Source organism: Dryas octopetala, chromosome 8, assembly GCF_963921425.1.
Source record: "Dryas octopetala chromosome 8, drDryOcto1.1, whole genome shotgun sequence".
In the NCBI taxonomy this organism is placed as follows: domain Eukaryota; kingdom Viridiplantae; phylum Streptophyta; class Magnoliopsida; order Rosales; family Rosaceae; genus Dryas; species Dryas octopetala.
In genome coordinates, this window is record NC_141373.1 from 3,710,607 (window position 1) to 3,731,043 (window position 20,437).

The window sequence follows — 20,437 nt, forward strand, 5'->3', positions numbered from 1 at the left end:
AAATTTAAGCAACAAACAGTAGTGACATGTGGGGTTTAGAAAGCAAACAATGAAGTCTAGTTAGAATTTCCCATGTTTATAATCAGTTTCTTGGATTGGACATTGAATGTTTAGTTGGGCCTTATAAGAGGCAAGCAGCATCTTCATAGAGAACCAGCAGAAAGCAAAGCATTCCAAGCCAAATTATGTGCAGCCATATTTGCAGATGTTGAAGCATAGCAGTTGCTTCAACAACTGAACATTCTAAACCCATACACTCTGTTTCTGCCAGTAAAAGCCTCAAAGAATCCTGAGCACCGGTTTCGAAAATTATCATTCAAATAGAATAAAATAAACCAGACAAACAAACACAAGGGTAAAGGGAATACATGTGTTGGAAATAATAGTGCTCACCTGAGCGCCTAGAGATAGGCATTGGGTACAAAATATTACTTCTTTAATATTGAAGAACTAGAATCTAAATATATTCTAATTAAACTCTACATGTTCATGATACAGTGACAGACTATGACAGTGCTCAATAAAGCTTTGAATTAACAAATGAAATAAATTACAGCCCACATTATTAGTTTATAAGGCCATACACCAGTTCATTAACTCAATTCCCTCAGAGGCAATGACTTTGCGGGAAGGGAGAAGACACGGCCAACAATGGACCATCTAAGATGTTAGGCTGCAAGGATGGGATGGAGAACCCAGCTGATTGTGGAAGCCTCACTGATGGATGTTGAATTGAACTGCCACAAAGGGGGTGGGGAAGAACAGTTATTATGTTAATCAATGTTCCTATGAATGAAACTAGTTGCACATAAAAGGATTTCAACTGCAAGACAACTATTATATATATCATCTATATCTTCTTGGTCTGTCATATTTTTCTATTCTTTTTTTTCCTTCCCTAGGTAAATTACACATGCACGTTCCGGAGGATTGAGCCCCGGAACTCACCCTCCACCCTTGTTTATAAGGGGAAGTGCAATTTGGTCCCCAAAAAGTAAAACAGTTGGAAATTTGAAAATATAAAAGATAGCTCAAATGTAGATTGACAGTAATTGCTCTATATTGCCTATCATTGAGAAGGCTCTACTTGAGTTTAATATCCACTACACTGAATTACATTGATTCTGCGGGAAGAGTGAAGACCATCAGGACCCATAACAGAGATAAGGTCATTACAGCCATGAGCATGTACAATGGCATGGCTAAACGCTATGCTATATGCTAAATATAGCAGAATTGATAAAAAAGCTCACTACAATGACATAGCTAAATTTAGCAATTGCTATTAAGGAACTCAAGAAAAAAGTGGATTTACTATTTGAAAAGTATGAGTAAAGAAAGAATAAAAACCAAGTGAAAGAAAGTGATTGGTTGAAAAAGTGCTGGGTCCCACGAGGAGAAAGAGAGGAAAGGATATTCACATGAATGAAAAAGGTTGCAGCAAGAGGCATGAGGATTAGCAGCTGTCATGGGTTGATTAGCCATGTGTTCAAATTTTACAATTCTTAAATTTGACTTTGACATGAAAAATACTAAAATATTAATTTGGGTATTAAAATAATAATATTTAAATATATTTAATATTAGGCTCATATTAAAGATCTCATTAAAATATTTACAATGACATAATTATTAAAATAATTTAATATATTAAATTTAATTTATAAGGATATATATGAATATATTAAAAATATAAACATATTAACATATAGCTACAGCTTTTGTGCCATCGGAGCAAAAAGCACAAAAGCTATTGCTAAATGCTAAAAGTCATGCTAAATATAGCATATAGCATAGCATATAGCAAAAAGCCATTGTACATGCTCTTAGAGGGGAAACCGAAATTCTATCCATTGTCACCATATACATCACTTATACCATGAGCAGGATAAACTATAGTCTATGGGCACATGAACTGACCTGAATGATAAAGAAAAGGAAGGCTCCACTGGGGCACAAATTCCACCTCGATCAGGAGAAATCAGAGACCAAAAAACTGGAACACAATAATGACGACACATCAATTGCGAAAGAGAGGAAGTTAAAAAGAAAAAGGAATATATTTTTTTCTTCCATCTTTACAAAAAAAAGTTGAGCTAAATCCAAGAACCACCTGCATCTTAAGGCTACATTCATTTGCAGTAAAAAAAATATATTCAGATAACCAATTGAAGAGACATTCTGAAATCTGAATTTTCCTCAGCATTAGAGCAAAACCATCCAAATAATTGGAGCCTTAAAAAGGGGGAAAAAATACGTTTTCTTCAGAAACAACTTTCGAGAAATAATTTTAAATTTTAAATGTACAAGCAACCATTAAGACATTTTTCTCCCTAATTAAGGCAGGCCCACTGTTCTGAAAGGGATCATTTTAGAAAAAAACACAGAATTACCAGATCGTCCTGAATGATCTTCCAAACCAGAGCAAAACAATGCATCCTGCATAATGAAATTAACATAATTCAAACTGCAGTAAATTATCTAGCATTCAGGATCTAATGCTATGAGTACAATATGTCACAAAAGCATTGCTGGAAAAGAAGCCCATGCACTCACCTCTTCTGTATGCTGAGATACATCATGAACCACATCTGCACGGAACAATTACATAGTGAGATGGATATAGCCCTCCAAAAACAAGATAAAAATGTGAGAGAAAACCAAAAATAGAAAGAATCTACAAAAAAAAGGGGAAGAGTTCCAATTTTCCAAAGAATGACCACCATTCTGCGAATAAAGGAAAGTTTTTCCCTAAAGAAAGAAGCAGTAATCAGACAGAATTTTATCCTTAAAGTGTAGACGGTATACATTAAAACAGATAATAAATGCAAAAACAGCCTCATAAAAGAAATCCATTATTTCATTTCAAGAGGTAATCTGCTGAGAGAAAAAATGAAGGCCTAATCTGAACCTAACTGGAAGAGAATAAGCTAAGACAGAAGAAAATATGTAGAAATGCGACACATTGCAATTAAATTAAACTTTCATGTAATGATTTGTTTTAGTTTTACCATTGTCATCCTGTCCATGCCTAAAATAAGGTACCAATTCACTGACCTACGAACACCAGAGGGACAACGATATTTACCGAAGTCTGGAACACTGGGCTTGACAGCCAACGTCAAGCCAAGAAAGCAGTCCTCAGGTTCAGCACCAAAGTCCGATAATTTCAACTCTAGTGTTGGCTTTGCCCCTGTGAAATAATGCAGGTGAAAAATGATATATTTAAACCCAAAAAAATAATAATAATAATAATTATGAAAGAAGTGGTAGAAATAAAGGGGGAGGAGGAATTCGTACCTATGTTACTTAGCTTCAGGTCAAGTGGATCACGGAGTGAATGAGGAACCCAATCCGCCTATCTATCTTATGTTAGTAAATTGACCAAATTTATAAGATGGCAAAGAAAAAAAGAACGAGAAAAGGAAGACTTGAGAACACATATTACATTAAAAAAAGGATGTTGTAATGATTCATCTGCAGCTAGCCTCCTTGATGGGTCCCATGAACATAGTCTCTACAGACAGTCAAGGGAGCAAGATACTAAAGCATTACATAAATCATCATGGGAATTACTAATGGAAGAAAATTGTAGAAACAAATCCCACCATGATCAAATCAATAGCGTCTGGGCTTGCATTTGGAATGATATCAGAGAGGTTTGAAGGCGACATCTGTCCAAAAGAATGATACAATGAGTTAAAGACGAGCAATATGAAAACACTAGTAAACAGGTCCATACAAAAGCTTACCTTTTCATAATTGATAATACTAAATAATCGAGAGGCATTTGTCCCTTCAGGGAAGATAGTCAAGTCTGGTGTACCAAGCACACAGCATATCTTGAACAATTGATCTATTTCACTGTCCATTTAAGACACTAGTTTTGTAAGAAGTAAATGAGAAGTTGTCCAAGGTTTTTTCTTATGTAAGAAGCAAAACTTAAGATACATGCATCTAGCGGCAATAGAACTTGACAATTGGTACAAATGGTTAATGCATCACATGCAGTCACCAAGCCACAAACTTTAGGTGATCAACCAAAAGACATGGACGAGTATAAGTTTCAATAGGTAAGTAAAAAAAATCAATTCTCACCAAGACCAAGAACAATAAACATGGGATGATATAATCACCTTTCACCAGGGAAAATAGGGGACAAAGTGAAAAGCTCGGCTAGGATTGCGCCAGCTGCCCACATGTCTGTATTGTTTTCATTTGTTAATCATCACTTGAAGAAAAACAGAAGTAGAGATAATAAATCTCAGGCTTGATATAGGAAATCTCCTGCAGCCTAATCATATGCAACACCACAAAAACCTCAAACATTCTTTAAACTTTTCCAACACAGAATTATAGAACTTTCGGTGAGGAGTTTTTCATAACATCCTATTGCCAATCATAATGAACAGGAGTGCAAATTTTCCTTTTCCTTTCATCAGGAGCTGTTCATTACGCTTAGGCCAATCACCATTGGCCCTAATGGCCCACTCTTAAAGTTTTAAAGTTTGAAGTACAGGGGTGGAGGACACATCCCAAGCTCAATAGCTAGTAGGTGTGCCTAATTTACCAAGCAAACAAACAGAGATGACCATGTTGGTTACAATTAGCTTATAAGTTGACATGCTGATAATTCAAATAAAAAGAATAGTAAAAATTTTGAAATGAAAGAAAAGAGGTTTCTTCAATGAAGGGGACATAAAGAACGTGCTTACCAACAGCAGGAGTATATGATTTGGACTGCAACAGGACTTCTGGTGCTCGATACCTATGATGTCCACAAACACCATAAATGTAAAAGATAATCAGTGTGCATAACCCTGCACATGTGCAAACACAGGCACAGATGCGAACACGTGGAGACACGTGTGCATGCACATGCACCCACACACATCAACACGATTTAATATGAATGCCCCTTCCCCCAACAACCACACACACAGATGCACAAAATAAGATAACATGATTGAATATGACACCGACTCACCACCGTGTGGAAACATATTCAGTATAAGGAGGCATTGATGACACTTCTCTAGCCAATCCAAAATCGGCAATCTTAAGAACGTCGTTTGTCACCAGCAAATTCTCTGCAAGGGGGACAAATTGTCTTACTATTAATTTCTTTAAATAAAATCTAACCTTGGGAATACAAAGAGATCTTTCAAACTATATACAGCTGCATGGAAACACAACATCGATAATATTTATTTACCAGGTTTTAGATCTCGGTGAAAATATCCACTTCTATGGATGTGATTAAGTCCATGCAGCAGTTGAGACATAAAGCTCCGAATCTCATTCTCTGTAAATGGTCTTCTTTGTTCTTTCATTATTTGGTACAGATTATAGTTCTGGAAATATGAACTTTGGAATCAAACACATATTGCATAATGAGATTAATTTGATCATTTGGGGTTCATCCAACTTTTAAATTAAGAGCATGATACCATTTTATATGAGATAAAACATAAACAAAATAAATCACAGACCAATGGGAAGGCAAAAGGTCCCTCACCATGTACTCAAAAATGAGGAACACCTCATCGTTTTCCCTGACAACCTCCTTCAACTTTATGATATTGGGATGATTTAATTTACGGAGGACCTGGGCAAAGAATTTTTACTTGAGTCAGTGAAAACAATGAAGGGTATATCTACTTGATCTACCAATCTGCAAATTGTGAAATCTCATACTGGTGCATGTAGCACAACAATGTTCAACCATTCAAGGCTACCATAGGACATACCCTAATCTCTCTTAATCTCCAGTATTCTTCCCAGAAAAAGAACTTCCTCTTCATCTTCTTGACAGCGACCTGAGGTCAGAAAAAAAATAAAATAAAACCAAGAAGGATATATTATTTTATAAATGCCTACTCTAAACCCCTAATGAATTCACTCTTATGACATTATTAGAAATAAAAATTTATCTTAATTCTGTCTTCTGCCTTAATACATGTTTAAAATGCTCAACTCCCCAAAATATTGATAATCATCTAACCCAAAACTTCACAAGGATTCAATGCAAAAATATATACATTGATAGGCAAGAATAAATAATCATCTTAGATTTTTTGGTGAGCAGAAGCTTACAATCTCATTTGTTCTCCAATCACGAGCCCTATACACACTACCACAAGTGCCATCACCAAGCTCTTCCAAAATCTTATATCTGGAAAAATAATTCAAATAAAAAACAAACTATAAGGATCACAAAAATGAAAACCTGATGATTTTACATAATTCAATGCATTAGAAAGCAAACCTTTCCATTTTTTAAATTGCAACAGATTATAGACAACAATCCTTCAGTGGAACTTAAACAGCCTCCACATAGAGGTGTCTACGCTGTCAACACAGTTTTGGTCCTTAGCTTGTAGGCATGGTATAGTGCTACAGTCTAGCATCAAGCATTTGGCATCATCAAGAATCCACTTGTTATTGTAGGAGTGATTCAGAGTCAGCAATAAATTTATCAACATTTTGCAACCCTCCACGTGAATTCCAGAGACCAAGCATTAAACTTAATGCTGAAGAATATTAATCCTTTTATATACATATACTTCACCTATAGCCTCATATAAAAAACTGGGGCAATTGAGCTGCAGTAGATGATAAAAAATAAAAATAATAGAAATAAAAAAAAAATAAAAATTAATACAACCCTTAACAAACTCTACTGTTCAGCATCAAACAAAGATCATGTTTATTAGCTACAACTAACCACTGTTTGGTTACTATAAAAAATAAAAAAACCACTGTTTGGTCACCACTAAGGAAGCAGAAGAAAGGAAATGAAACCCCCAATCAAATGCCTTCCAACTTGGTTTCCCGAAAATCTCACCTGACCATAATATTTAATTTCCTTAAGCTCGCAAAATTAAAGTTTTTAACTTTTTGTTATTTCAATCGTATAATAAACTCTGCAGATCAGAATTTTGATGCTCTTCCCCGTCCTACCTTGTTCAGAGATCAAACAAACCATTGAAAAGAACAAATCCGCTAATCTATAAACATAGCTATATCGTTTCCCATCACTTCAAGTCCTAAACATGGATATATGTACTAAACTAGAAAAAATAAATTCAAATACACTAAAAAGAATCAAAATTTAGAATATCAGTTTATAGTTCTTTAAGACCCAACAACCAACTCCACTCATTTAAGCCCGGTTCAACTATATACTTGGTGCCAGAGCAACAAAGACTAGGACCCAGAATACTATTTTGTCTCATTTTCTTTCTCTTTTCCCCCCTTAATTTCTTAAGAACCAAACAGAGCCTAAAATGTCAACCTGAAGTGTATTTCAATCTGCTAACAGCTGAAAAAGAATCAAACTGAAAGCCTAAAATTCAGAAAATTATACAAAAATAAATAAAGCATATTGAAAGAGGCTGAACTCACAATTGATGCTGAATTTAGACAATCAAAGAAACAATCAGGAGCAAGATACAGATCAACAATGCATACACAGTTTTCTTGGAGAGAACCCAAGAGAGGGAATTTTAGAGAGAGAATATTCCTTCTGGAGGATAGGAAGTTTTACAAAGGGAGAAAATTTGGATTGCTAGTGAAGCCATGAGAGGAAGGAGAAGAATTCCGCATAAGAAGCAAAGAAGAAGAAACCAATCAGATTATTATAATATAAAAATATTTATTTCTAATGATTTTATCGTTTTGTTATATTATTAAAAATTAAAAACAGAAAATGCTTGGTTGTGGTGGGGAACAGGAGAAGGGAAGGTGGTCCCGTCGCTTATTTTAATATTTGGGGCTTAGTTTACCAATATATTTGGGCTTAATCAGTTTTCTTTTTGATTGGCTAAATGAGTTATTCAGTGAATTGCCCCAAAAGGCCCAAAGTTGGTTAAATCTTTTATTTTATTTTTTTATAATGTTATAAGGTCAATATATTTTTATTCATCTAAATTTTAAAAAGTTTTTTTTTTTTTTTTTTTCACTTCCGGTATCTACATTTTTACCCGTATACCAATTTGATATTCAATTCTGTTAAAGGGAAATACGAAGTTAGATTAAGGACTTAAAAGCTCATTAAGAAAAACCACATTTTACTGAAACTTTTGAAAATCGTATATTCTAGATGCTTTTGGGAATAATGTTGAACAAATTCCTACAAAACTTGGAAGTCTTCAAGTGACCCAGTGAAAGTCTACCACCATTTCCATGTCGAAATTTATAATTCATAATGAAAAATAAATTGTGTTTGATAAATTACAAAACTCGACTTCAGGAAGTCTACTTACAATGGTTAGAGACCCTACAAAGTTAGCACTGAATTTTTTTTCTTTAGTAATAGAAAGAAGGAAATTTTATATTTCTCATCCATAGCTGATGAGCACCATTGTAGAGAACAATTGACAATTTGGTTTCTGCATAAGACCAACCGAACCAAGCACTGCCATAGCTAAAACTGAGCTAGAATGCTAGATAAATGGCCTCTCTCTGCAACCCATTTGCTCAATTAGTTTGAGAATTTCAAGGCAACGCTCAGGTTCCTCCTTCGTCACTAGGATCTCCAAGAATGACAAGAGTGCTGTGTTTTCCTTGATATCACTGTGTTTTAATAGGTCAGAGAACAGTTCTTGACCTTGTTCAGCCCTCCCTTCACCAAAAAGACCCTGGATCACTGAACAGTATGATGAAACAGATGGAACAAAACCATGATTCAGGATTGTTTTCATGAAATCAAGGCAGTAATCATATTGGCCCTCCTTGCAGTAGCTTTTGATGAGAGAACAAACAGCCTTGTCAGGAAACAGACCACGTTTTACTACATCTTTGGTAATATGATCTGCCTCAGCAACTCTTGCCTCCTTGCATAAACCCATAACAACAAAGTTGTACAAATCTGTTGCAGACCCACCACATCTTTTGATCTTTTCTTCAAGATTGAAAGCATGTTCAGTATCCATATTTCTGAAAACATAACTGGAAATGCAATCATCATCAATGTCCCTTGAAGGTGATGATCTAGAATCTACGGAGTTGGTAGAAGTAGCCGATCTGGCTTCTTCGTTAGCCTTGTTTGACAGAACAAAACCTGTAAGGAGGGCAGAATATATTCGAGTGTTCGACTGACAACCTTTTTCAACCATAACACTCAAAATTTCAAAGGCATGATCCAATCTACCAGCATTAACAAGAGCTTTAACTAATACAGTATAGGTAATGTGGTTTGGAGGTATCCCGAAATCAGACATAGTAAGGAGAAGCATTTCTGCTTCCTCCACCCTTCCATTCTGGCAGAGACCATTGATCACAACAGTGTAGGTAAAGACATTTGGGGGGCAGCTTGTCTGCCTCATCAAATCCAACATTTTCAGTGCACATGTAATCTCACCTGCTTGGCAAAGCCCGTTGACTAATATTGTATAAGTCACTACAGACGGATCTAATCCGTACTTTAGCATCTTCCCCAACATTGCCTGCCCTGCATGCACCTTATCATCTTTGCTGAGAACATCAAGAAAAGAATTGAATGTGTGAGCTGTTGTCAAAGTCCTCTTCTCGACCATCTTCTCAAAAAGCATTGATGCATTTCCAATTTCACCAATCTTGCAATACCCATCAATAAGAGCTGTAATTGTTACTTCATCAGGGGAAATTCCCTTCTTTACCATTGAACCTAAAATACCGTTTGCATGCCCTGGTCTCCCTTGTTTACATAGCCCATCAATTAAGGCAGTGAAAGAAAAACAATCAGGTTCAAGACCAAATGAGTTCATTGACTTAAATGTTTCAAAAGCCAATCCAAGTTGACCTTCTTTGCAAAACCCATCAATTAAAATATTGTAGGTTACTCTATTAGGCAATAAACCGTTATCAACTACTCTTTTTAAAAGAAACATGGCTTTGTAAGAGTTATTAACCCTGCATAACCCTTCCATGAGCTCATTGTATGTACGAATGTTAGGCTTACAGTGTCTTTTCTCCATCACACCAAGTAGCTCAAAAGCTGAAACTATGCGCCCTTCTTTGCAGTATCCATTTATCAGTGCATTGTAAGTTACTGTGCCAGGAAAAAGCCCATCTTTAAGCATCTTTCTAAACATTCCATTGGCCTCCTCAATCTTTCCTTCCCTGCATAATCTATCAACCAATATGGTATAAGTGTGAACATTCGGTTTACAACCCTTTGCAACCATCTCATCAAGCAAACCCAGAGCCTTATCAGTCGATCCAATGTCACACAAAGCCTTGATGAGCACAGTGTACGTACGGGCACTAGGCTGGCAGCCCTTCTCACTCATCTCTTCTTTCAGATGAAAAGCTTCATCAAGTTTGCCCATTTGACAAAAGCCATGAATCAATATAGAGTACGTCACCGAATTAGGTCCACAGCCATCACTTTTAGACATTGTATCAAACACCCGGAAGGCCTCCTTGAGATCACTTTCTCTACAACAACCCAACACCAAAGAAGTACAAATATGAGTGTCCAATCGAAATCCAAGTTTCAAAATTCTGCACACAAACATTTCAGCAGATTGCACAAACCCATTCTTGCATAGAGCATTAACTATTGTCCTGTAGTCAATAACACCAAGAACAAACCCATCGTTTACCATTCTTTCATACACCAAAAATGACAGAAAACCCAAATCCAAACTAGCCAAAGACATCAAAAGAGCACTATAACATGGATAACTCAACCAAAATCCAACCTTGCGCATATTATCAAACACCTCCATCAGCCTCAGAATCTCAGGTTCACTATTACTACACTCCTTGACCAACACAACAATGGCTTTTTGTGCAACCCCATACAAACTGGAATAAGATACCATCAAATTCAATAGAAGGATTCTGCTATCTAAATCATAACAATAAGTGGAATGCTTGCAAACCCATTTGAAAAACCGAACCCCGAGTTCGATGTCGTTGCCGTGAAGCTGTATAACCTTGGTAGCTGCATGTGGGGCCATGTGAGAGACCAGTAACTTGAGGAGATTGTTGCTTTCCCAATTGGGTTGCTTAATCAAAGCCGATACACGGGAGGTTGTGTCATATTCTACGCTTTCTGGGATTTTTTGGCTAAGTGAAGATTGATATGAGACAGAGGAAAGCGAGGGAGGAGGCTCATAGAAATGAAGAACTCTCAAGGGAAGGCTTAGGAACTTAGTTGTGCGAACCAGCATGCAGAGAGAGAAGTGAGAACTGAGATGAGCATCAACTGTTTGAGAGCTGAAAGTAGGGACTGGTTTATAGGGTTTTGTGTTGACAGGGACTGGTTTGCCGGTTTTGCTGCAAATTTGGGAGTTGGTCAAGTCCTTACATGCTTACAGGCTTACAGCAGAAGCTTGGGGGGGAGTTATTGAAAATAGTAGGTTCGCACACTTAACAGAGGGGTTCGAGTTCGACCAAAGTTGGAGTTTCGAGTCCACTCAATGGGTTCCAGCACTATAAAATAATTTTATATTTTTAAAAATTTAGAAAAGAATCAAAAATAAGTTTTTAATATTTTTTAATTTTTGATATCATAAAGAAAGAATTCGAATTTAGAACATCTTCCAACAAAAATAACGTAAAATACCACCAGACAAAGAGCAATACATGTTGAGGTTGGGGCACAAGTATGGTTCAAACAACACATGATGGATGTATACACACTACACAAGGAGCGTCCAAGCAGTAGACGATAATAACACCTGCACAACTTATATTTGGCGGTTTGGTTTGGGAACACATATGACCCCTTTGGCCTAAGTGCCTAACACATATATCATTTGTTCATGTACTGTAAAGAGCACATTGATTATTTTTTTCTAACTCAAAATTGAATGGCAATGAATGAAAAATCTCAAGACATTATATATTCTAAGACAATACTTCCAACTCTAGATGAACGATACTCGCAACAATGTTATCGTACCAATATGAACTTTCTATTTTGCTATTATCTCCATTTAGGGTTAAGGTTGATAAATAGTTCTTAAATATTACAATTTGCTCGCTATATCTTATTTTAGCACTTTTCTTTTCGAAGCAAAGGCTCTCCAGTCTGGTTAATAGATTTGTAACCACAATGCAAAATGAAAAGGAATCTCAAAGCATAAATCAATTGGCAGTAAGAAATTAGAAAGGTAAAACCATACATCATCAAAGGCATTCTACTGCACATTCCCATGGCCCATACACAACCTTCTCATTTAGCTACATAAAATTGGGCAATTCTAAGCATACTATCAACCTAAGGTTCCACAATTATCTTCCCAGTAGCATGGCCATCAATGCTCCTAGCCCAAGCTTCTTCAGCCTTGGCCAGGGGATACTTTGAGTCAATTACTGTCTTAAGCTTCTTTTCTTTCACCAACTTAACAAGATAATCCAGGTTCTCAGCCTTGGGAGCCAAGAGCAGTGGCACCAGTTGCTTCTTGGAAAAGGTAAGTTTTTTCAAAGCAAAACTCATTATGGTACCGAGGCCAGGAGTAATATCTATTACCTTACCATTTTCACTCAAATTAGGCTCAAAAGTTGACCAAGGAATCCCCGTTGCACAATGAATCACAGCATCATATTTCCGGCCAGATGGACTCTTCAGAGCCGCTCCTTCTGGGGTCTTGTAGTCAAGAACCTCATCTGCCCCTAAGCTCTTGACAAAGTCAATGTTCCGGGCACCACAGGTGGCAGTCACATGAGTGTTTCCGAGCTTTGCCAACTGAACGGCATAGTGACCTACGCCGCCTGAGGCAGCTGTGACCAGAATGTTTGCTTGCTGACCGCTTCCATCAAGCCTGACCCCAGCAGATTGGATAAGGGCCTGGTGAGCTGTGAGACCAGCAACAGGTAATCCTACGGCAGTGGCTGCTGAAACTTCAGGTGGCCTTGCAACAGTCAAGCTCTCCTTAGTCACAGCAAGCTCAGCTAGTCCACCTCCAGTCTATCATTCATTATCCAAGAACAGCAACAGACAAAATGGACATACCACGTATCAATAAATGATGCATAAATCACATTATAGGTGACAACATCCTATCACCTAGTTTTAAAATTCAGCACATTAAGGATAATAATACACAGATAGGTAGAATATTTCATGGAAGATTAATTTTCTGGAACCTAAAACATATTATATCCAAACCATGATGGAAGTTTAATTCCCTTTTCTGAATTAAGCTATCACTTCATTCTAATTGCCAACACAGGACATACTTCCCCAATGGTGAAGACTAAATTCTAACATTTTCAAGTGAAATGGAGAAAATGAACCATTACATATATATATATATATATATATGGGGACTTACTCGAGGGTTAACCATAGCTACAACTTTGTCACCAGCTTTGAAATTTTTGACTCCTGGTCCAACCTGCACAACCTCTCCTGCTACATCAGTGCCTGTTCCAAAAAGTGATATCTTCAGTCAACAAAACAATTCCAGAAAGATGGTCTCTTGAAAACTTCCATACATAACATCTTATCTAAAAGAAAATGCAAACTCATCCTCCCAAAAGCACACACAAAGGCCACTTCAGAAGTTCTTAGGCCAAAAGAATAAGAAAAAAGGTTATAACACTAAAAAATTATTCAAATGCAAATTATCAGCATGTTTAAGCATTTGCAGAACATTGATCCTATCTTTTCAAGAAGAAGCCGGTTGAAATTTCAATATCATATTAGGACTAACGCCTATATAACATAGTGTCTCAATGTAGCAATGCAAAATTACCAGGTATGTGTGGAAACTTGCGAGGCAACAAAGGCCGCAGCATGCCTTTCTGAACTTTCCAATCAAATGGGTTCAGACTAGCTGCCTCCAATTTCAGCAACACCTCATCTTTAGTTGGATTGGGAACTGGAACTTCGACATGCTGCAAAAAGCACCAAATTACTTTATAACAGTCTAAGTAAGGCCAATGTGTCAATGATGAACGATAATATGTTCTTCAAATCAAGAATTATATTCACTGTTATGACCAACGACTTGATTTAACATTTCAAATCAGCATAAACAACTGGTCTGTTCCCCAAGTACAAAAGCTAGTCTTGATCATTCTCAACCACAACCAAAACCCTACCCCAACAAGATAAACAAAAGGGAAAGGAGAAGATCCCGCCCATTATTCCAAGGTTTCAGACTTTCAGTGACTCAAACAAGTACTTAAGAAAGGCCCATTATTGCAATGTTTAGGCACCTTGTGAAAATGGGATTCATTTAATTTTGTTCTAGTGGACCGCCAGGCACATAAAAAAGAATAGAAACAGTGAAAATTGATAGAAAGTTAGAACTAGAATGTGAAGAACATGCAAATTGACTAACCTTTAAACCAGAAGGTCCTCCACCATAGCCATTATACTGAACCGCATGCATGAGTTTTTTGGCCATGGCCTCAGTTAAACCAGAGACGTTTTGAATAGCCCGCAGAACTTGAAGCTCGTCCCAGATTTTATGAGTGGCTTATGTTGTTAGAACCATTCGTGCATTATTAACTTACAGACCTACTAGGTGGGTAGGCACAGTACACCACCGTCAGTCATGTGAATTGACTAAATTAGCCCCACGTCTGTCGTGGAACGGGTTCATACACACATTGAATGAAGTATGAACCACGCAATGTCGAATTCACTTCATGATTCATCATGCTTCTGTTTCTATTTTCCTTTTTATATTTATTTCATCATGCTTCATAAAGTCTAAACCCATATAACATATTTACTGGTTCCATACACGAGTGAACCATTTTTTCCTTTTTTCCAAAACCACGTGTGTGAAACATTGTTTCCTGTATCTTTCTTTTTCCTATACTACATGATGAAGCTTTGCAGAAAACCATCCGAGTTACTGTCAAGTATAATTAAAATGGAAATGAACATCAAATCCAAACCTTATAATTTACAATAGCCAACCATGATTACCAACAAATAAAAAAAACACACAATATTACCAAATGCCTTGTTCTATAGCATATAACCATCCGTATCACATGCCAAACATGACCCTTTAGACAACCATCTAATAAGTACATGAAGTTTACATTCCCAGTATATTTTGTCTACCTAAGGCTCCACAATGATCTTCCCAGTAGCATGGCCATTGATACTCTTAGCCCACGCATCTTCAGCCTTGCTCAGTGGATGCTTTGAATCAATCACTGTCTTCAGCTTTCCTTCCTTCACCAACTTAACAAGATAATCCAGGTTCTCAGCCTTGGCACTCATGAACAGTGGCACCAGCTGCTTCTTGGAGAAGGTGAGTTTCTTTAGAGCGAAAGTAACCAAGGCACTTGGACCAGGAGTAATGTCTATAACCTTCCCATTTGCACTCAAATTAGGCTCAAAAGTCGACCAAGGAATGCCTGTTGCACAGTGGATCACAGCATCATATTTCCGACCAGATGGGCTATTCAGAGCTGCCCCTTCAGGGGTCTTGTAGTCAAGAACCTCATCTGCCCCTAAACTCTTCACAAGTTCAATGTTACGAGCTCCACAAGTGGCTGTAACATGAGTGTTTCCAAGCTTTGCTAGTTGGACTGCATACTGACCCACACCACCTGAGGCAGCGGTAATCAATATGTTCTTCTGCTGGCCACTTCCGTCAAGCTTGACCCCTGCAGCTTGGGTGAGGACCTGGTGAGCTGTGAGACCAGCAACAGGTAAGCCTGCACCTTCAGCTGCCGAAACTTCAGGAGGCCTAGCAACTGTCAGTGTCTCACTAGCTGCAGCAAACTCAGCCAGTCCACCTCCATTCTATCAAATATGTAATACGACAACAGCCATAAGATGAGGCATAGATAAAACACATGAATTTTATATGTGAAATTACTTTTCATACACAAGTAATTCTTCGAGAAAGGGAGAGCTTAACCAATTCAATAAAATGAGCACTTACAGCTTGGGTGAGAAATGCCACGACTTTGTCCCCCGCTTTGAACTTTTGGACTCCTTGTCCAACCTCTACAACCTCTCCAGCCACATCAGTAGCTGTTATCGACAATGTCATCAGTCAAAGTTAACAAACCAACCTACCAGCCTAAGACTCAAAGACACCAAATGTATAAATCACAAAACAACTCATTTTCAACAGAAAAATGATATTTTAAAAGTCAATGCAAAATTTATTTCACAATCTACCTCACAACTCTCCAAATACTTCCGTTATATCAAATGCAAATGACAGATCATATCTAAAACATCATATCAATCTGCAACCACTATGCTCCAAAATATGTTATATCAAATGCAAATGAGAGATCATATCTAAAACATCATATCAATCTGCAACCACTATGCTCCAAAATATCCGCTTCTTCAAAAAGGACAATCTTTATGTTTCCAATGATGTAGAAATTAATCAGAATCAGGAAACTCTATCTATCAGTACCTTGCATGACATGTTACAGCTTATGACACCAATTGAATGTTATCAAGGTACACAAAAGTGAGAAAACTTCACATCACCAAACACTACCAACAGTGATAAAGATTTTTGTAAAAACAAGCACTGCAAAGTGGGTGTGAACAACAGATCTGAAAAGAAAGGGGTAAAAAAGCTCAAGTCTTGAATTCTTATCATTGTAAAACCATAGTTCCTATTAACATCAACTTGTAATTGTAAGACTCCAAAAACAAGTGCATGTAACTTTGTTATTGCTCAAATAGTCACCAACAGAGCTTTTAAAATTTGTTCATTTTTCTAGTTACTATTGAGTGGGGTTTAAGCAGATGCTGGTTTGCTACCATGTTTACGGACAATCGAAAACTTATTCCCTTAAACTCAGTAACTCACAAGCACAAACCACCGGGAAAGTTCAACATGGCAAATAAGAAAAGAGAATTTGGTGTTGGGGCATAATTCCTATTTACAATGCCAAGGACTGAAACATCTGAAATACTTACCATAGATAAAAGACAGTACCTGCCCCAAAAGAAACTATAACTAAAAACTGCAGGGAAAACAGAATTACCGGGAATATAAGGGAATTTGCGTGGCAAAAGAGGCCGCAGCACGCCTTTCTGAATTCTCCGATCAAATGGGTTTAGAGTAGCTGCTTCCAATTTCAGCAAAATTTCACCTTTCTTGGGACTTGGGACCGGAACTTCAACATGCTGCAACAAAGATAAAACATATATAACAATCTAATAAGGTGGCGTGGCTCCAGATGTATTAGTGTCCAAGGGCTTTATGATCCCTTCTTTAAAAGCAAGCAGCACAAGCCAAGTACATATTCATATCATCAGAAACTCTTTTCAAAATCTCTTCAACTCAACCTTGAATCATTTTCTCACTGGTTTTTCATTCTCTCTCTCTCTCTCTCTCTCTCTCTCTCTCTCTCTCTCTCTCTTCCCTTTAGGATTTCAGTGTCAAAACATATTATTGATTGATGCACACAATTTTAAGCCTTAACAGGCTGAACTTTCCCATCTGTGGAAGTTATTTATTCATTCTCTCTTTTCCCTTTCAATTTGATAGTCTTTTTTTTAAATCATTGAATATTAAGGACTTCGTAAAATATCAGAAGCAAAATCAAAGCAGGAAGTGAGATGATAGAAATCTACATAATAGCATTGGTAGAAAGCTAAGAAGAAATGTAGCAGATACATAAAGAACCTTCAAGCCAGCGGCTCCTCCACCATAGCTGTCGTACTGAACCGCATGCATAAGCTTTGCCGCCATGGCTGCCGTTCGCAGAGTCGGCAGATACAGATACAGAGAGAGAGAGAGAGAGAGAGAGAGAGAGAGAAGCAGAGTTTCTAGATTTGTGGAATGGGTTTCTATTTTTATGGTAGAGAGTAAAGAGACGTGGAAGTACTAAGTAGCACCGTGAAAGTTAATAAAATGACGCAAATAACCCGTGAGTACAGTATAACATTGGACCGATTGGTATCGCAATCGCTTGTGAGCTGGGAATTTTTTGTTTTGGCCACCGGGAGCTGGGATTTTAAAAGTGGGGGAGTATGGGTAATTTTGGATATGATGGTAAAACCGTAATTATAGTGTTACTAATCAACCTATATTTTAAGATATAGTCTTATTATTTATATACATATTATGTGGATTAGTAATAATACCTGACAGTGTCATGATTGAGAATAATCATAATCGGCCTATCTATTTACGTGTTTCTCTTTTTTATCACGTGACTTGTCATGAGACAAGGTTCCTACCCAGCTTGGTACCCGTTTTAATACCAGACTTTTAATCAAAGTCATTGGGAGAGTAGTAATCAAAGTCATTGGGAGAGTAGTAGGGAGAGAAAGAAAAGGTACAAGAAAGGTTTTCAATTACTGTCTTCAGCTTTCCTTCCTTCACCAACTTAACTAATAATAATAATAACAAATTTAGTCAATCAAATGGTTTCAAAAATTATGTATTGCTTCATTTTCTGAATGTTTCCACTTCTGAAGGTAGTTATTGTAATGCAAGCCCTGTGTCACTATTATTCTAAACACAACCCTTCACATTTGACCAAATTGAGCCAAATATAGGTGAATTATATTGACGTGAAGCACATATTGTTGAAAAATTGTCAGATATAACTAACACAAGAAAATGAAAAACAAACACAAACCTTTCTGACCAAAACAACACAAACCTTCTCATAAATATCAAATCATAATTAAAACCCAAGCACATCAATTGTTAATAATTTAACACCATATTATGTTGCACATGAAGCTTACAATTCCAAGTACATGAAGTCTACAATCCCAAGAGGGGGCTTCACAATGATCTTCCCAGTAGCATGGCCATCGGTTCTCTTAGCCCAAGCATCCTGAGCCTTGCACAAAGGATAACATGAGTCAATCACTGTCTTGAGCTTTCCTTTCTGCACCAACTTAACAAGATAACTCAGGTTCTCAGCCTTGGCATTCATGATCAGGGGCACCAGCCTCTTCTTGGAGAAGCTGATTTTCTTTGGAACAAAACTAAACAAGGAACTTGGACCAGGGGTAAGGTCTATAACCTTCCCTTTTGCAGTCAAATTCCTCTTAAAAATTGACCAAGCAATGCTTGAACTTGCACAGTGGATCACGAACCAGATGAGCTCTGCAGGGCTGCCCCTTCAGGGGTCTTGTAGTCAAGAACCTCATCTGCCCCTAAGCTCTTGACAAGTTCAAGGTTACGTGCTCCACAAGTGGCTGTAACATGTGTGTTTCCGAGCTTTGCTAGTTGGCCTGCATAAAGACCAACGCATCATAAGCACCGGTAATAAGTATGTATTTCAAATGGCCTGTTCCATCAAGCTTGATCCTTGCAGCTTCAGTGAGAGCCTGGTGAGCTGTGAGACCAGCAACAGGTAAGCTTGCACCTTCAGCTGCTGAAACTTCAGGTGGCCTAGCAACTACCAATTTCACATTAGCTGCAACAAACTCGCCAAGTCCACCTCCATTCTATCAAATATGTAATATGACAACAAACTCATTGGTAGATGATATCAGTGACAAACACATGAATTTTCAATGTGAAACTTCTGACCATACATAAGTGATTCTTCAAGAAAGGAATAAAATGAGCACTTACTCCATAGCTGAGTAGTGCCACAACTTTGTCACCCGGTTTGAACTTTTGGACTTCTTGTCCAACCTTTACAACCTCTCCAGCCACATCAGTAACTGTTCCCCATAATGTCATCACCCAAAGTTAACAAATCAACCTACTAGCCAGTGAATGCATAAATAAAAAACAAGTCTTCATTCATTCAACATAGGAGAGACTGTAAATCCATTTTGAAATATATTCAACTCCCAATACTTTCATATAGGTAACCATTATTCTCTCTTTTCAAAAGTCACTTCTTCAAATAGGGGCAAATCCCTTTGGGTCATAGAGAGTATGCTTTAGGTTCCCAATCTCTTTAGAAAGTTCAACATGATAATAAGAAAGAGTATTTGGTGTTGTGTCATGGTTTCAATTTCCAAATGTCAAATAGGCTACCAAAAAAAAAAACTGTAAGTACAGGCCACAGGCAAAACAAAATTACCAGGTATGTGATGCAGTTTTCGTCGTAAAAAAGGTTGTGCCATGCGTTTCTGAATTTTGCAGTCACCTGAATTTAGACTAGCTGCTTCCAATTTCAGCAAAACCTCATCTTTTTTCGGATTGGGGATTGGAGATTGGAACCTCAACATGCTGCAACAAACATAAAATACATATAAGTTAATAAGATATATAGCCTCAACGTATAGAAGAGACACAAAAAGCAAGAGAGAGACAAACAAAACCAGAAAAACTAAGAAAGGCTAGAACAAAGTTATAAAGAAACAAGTACATATTCACTGAACATTGCCAATATTGCACTATCATGTGAACCACATACATTATACCAATGCACCATCATGTGCCAAATTTTACACTGTGACGTGCTGAGATTATCAATTGTTGCAAAACTTTGTGCGCCTGAGAAGTCAACCATGATGAATAATAGTTGTATTTGAGCATTTGTGTTTGATTAATGATTATCTCATATTTTA

General features: G+C 37.3%; 4 protein-coding genes and 1 pseudogene across 13 annotated transcripts; all 5 read right to left on the reverse strand.

The window, feature by feature from the left end:
* Positions 1-279: 279 nt before the first annotated feature.
* MHK (Protein kinase superfamily protein) lies at positions 280-7,613 on the reverse strand. 9 transcript variants are annotated; one of them, XM_086253744.1, is made up of 18 exons: positions 7,408-7,608; positions 6,269-6,605; positions 6,097-6,175; positions 5,751-5,819; positions 5,519-5,608; positions 5,216-5,354; positions 4,988-5,090; positions 4,716-4,768; positions 4,137-4,203; positions 3,753-3,864; positions 3,609-3,674; positions 3,449-3,517; positions 3,301-3,358; positions 3,089-3,193; positions 2,557-2,591; positions 2,394-2,439; positions 1,921-1,996; positions 280-737 (listed from the first exon to the last, which is right to left on the reverse strand). In XM_086253744.1, exons 2-18 carry the CDS (start codon positions 6,274-6,276, stop codon positions 608-610), a joined length of 1,305 nt encoding a protein of 434 aa, XP_086109870.1. In that variant the 5' UTR covers positions 6,277-6,605; positions 7,408-7,608; the 3' UTR covers positions 280-607. The 9 variants fall into 9 exon arrangements, 8 of the variants coding, with proteins under 8 accessions (XP_086109870.1, XP_086109871.1, XP_086109865.1 ...); XM_086253745.1 differs by lacking the exon at positions 6,269-6,605 and having other exon boundaries at positions 7,474-7,613; XM_086253739.1 differs by having other exon boundaries at positions 3,609-3,864; positions 7,474-7,613.
* A 577-nt stretch (positions 7,614-8,190) lies between these two features.
* Positions 8,191-11,482, reverse strand: LOC147276128 (Pentatricopeptide repeat (PPR) superfamily protein). Its single transcript, XM_086254754.1, has one exon. The coding sequence runs from the start codon at positions 11,160-11,162 to the stop codon at positions 8,448-8,450; it is 2,715 nt and encodes a 904-aa protein (XP_086110880.1). The 5' UTR covers positions 11,163-11,482; the 3' UTR covers positions 8,191-8,447.
* Positions 11,483-12,057: 575 nt separating this feature from the next.
* On the reverse strand, positions 12,058-14,432 carry LOC147276129 (chloroplast envelope quinone oxidoreductase homolog). Its single transcript, XM_086253241.1, has 4 exons — positions 14,286-14,432; positions 13,695-13,836; positions 13,272-13,363; positions 12,058-12,904 (listed from the first exon to the last, which is right to left on the reverse strand). The coding sequence occupies exons 1-4, from the start codon at positions 14,349-14,351 to the stop codon at positions 12,215-12,217; spliced, it is 990 nt and encodes a 329-aa protein (XP_086109367.1). The 5' UTR covers positions 14,352-14,432; the 3' UTR covers positions 12,058-12,214.
* Positions 14,433-14,784: 352 nt separating this feature from the next.
* On the reverse strand, positions 14,785-17,735 carry LOC147276130 (chloroplast envelope quinone oxidoreductase homolog). Of its 2 annotated transcripts, none has more exons than XM_086254292.1 (4): positions 17,574-17,735; positions 16,930-17,071; positions 15,855-15,946; positions 14,785-15,712 (listed from the first exon to the last, which is right to left on the reverse strand). In XM_086254292.1, exons 1-4 carry the CDS (start codon positions 17,637-17,639, stop codon positions 15,023-15,025), a joined length of 990 nt encoding a protein of 329 aa, XP_086110418.1. In that variant the 5' UTR covers positions 17,640-17,735; the 3' UTR covers positions 14,785-15,022. The 2 variants fall into 2 exon arrangements, with proteins under 2 accessions (XP_086110418.1, XP_086110417.1); XM_086254291.1 differs by having other exon boundaries at positions 17,565-17,735.
* Positions 17,736-18,642: 907 nt separating this feature from the next.
* LOC147276131 (chloroplast envelope quinone oxidoreductase homolog) lies at positions 18,643-20,301 on the reverse strand (annotated as a pseudogene).
* Between the last annotated feature and the right edge of the window lie 136 nt (positions 20,302-20,437).

Bases quoted from the DNA above. Each gene is read 5' to 3' on its own strand.
- MHK (XM_086253739.1), bottom strand. The intron at 5,609-5,750 runs GTATGTCCTATG...TTCTTTGCCCAG, and splicing joins GGAGATTAAGAGAGATTAGG to GTCCTCCGTAAATTAAATCA. The intron at 2,592-3,088 runs GTAAATATCGTT...TGTTCCGTGCAG, and splicing joins GCCCAGTGTTCCAGACTTCG to ATGTGGTTCATGATGTATCT.
- LOC147276128 (XM_086254754.1), bottom strand. From the start codon at position 11,162: ATGCTGGTTCGCACAACTAAGTTCCTAAGCCTTCCCTTGAGAGTTCTT.
- LOC147276129 (XM_086253241.1), bottom strand. From the start codon at position 14,351: ATGGCCAAAAAACTCATGCATGCGGTTCAGTATAATGGCTATGGTGGA. The intron at 13,837-14,285 runs GTTAGTCAATTT...TGCTTTTTGCAG, and splicing joins GAGGACCTTCTGGTTTAAAG to CATGTCGAAGTTCCAGTTCC. The intron at 13,364-13,694 runs GTAATTTTGCAT...TTTTTGGAACAG, and splicing joins CAAGTTTCCACACATACCTG to GCACTGATGTAGCAGGAGAG.
- LOC147276130 (XM_086254291.1), bottom strand. From the start codon at position 17,639: ATGGCGGCAAAGCTTATGCATGCGGTTCAGTACGACAGCTATGGTGGA. The intron at 15,947-16,929 runs GTAATTCTGTTT...TGTCGATAACAG, and splicing joins CAAATTCCCTTATATTCCCG to CTACTGATGTGGCTGGAGAG. The intron at 15,713-15,854 runs GTAAGTGCTCAT...CATATTTGATAG, and splicing joins TGGCATTTCTCACCCAAGCT to AATGGAGGTGGACTGGCTGA.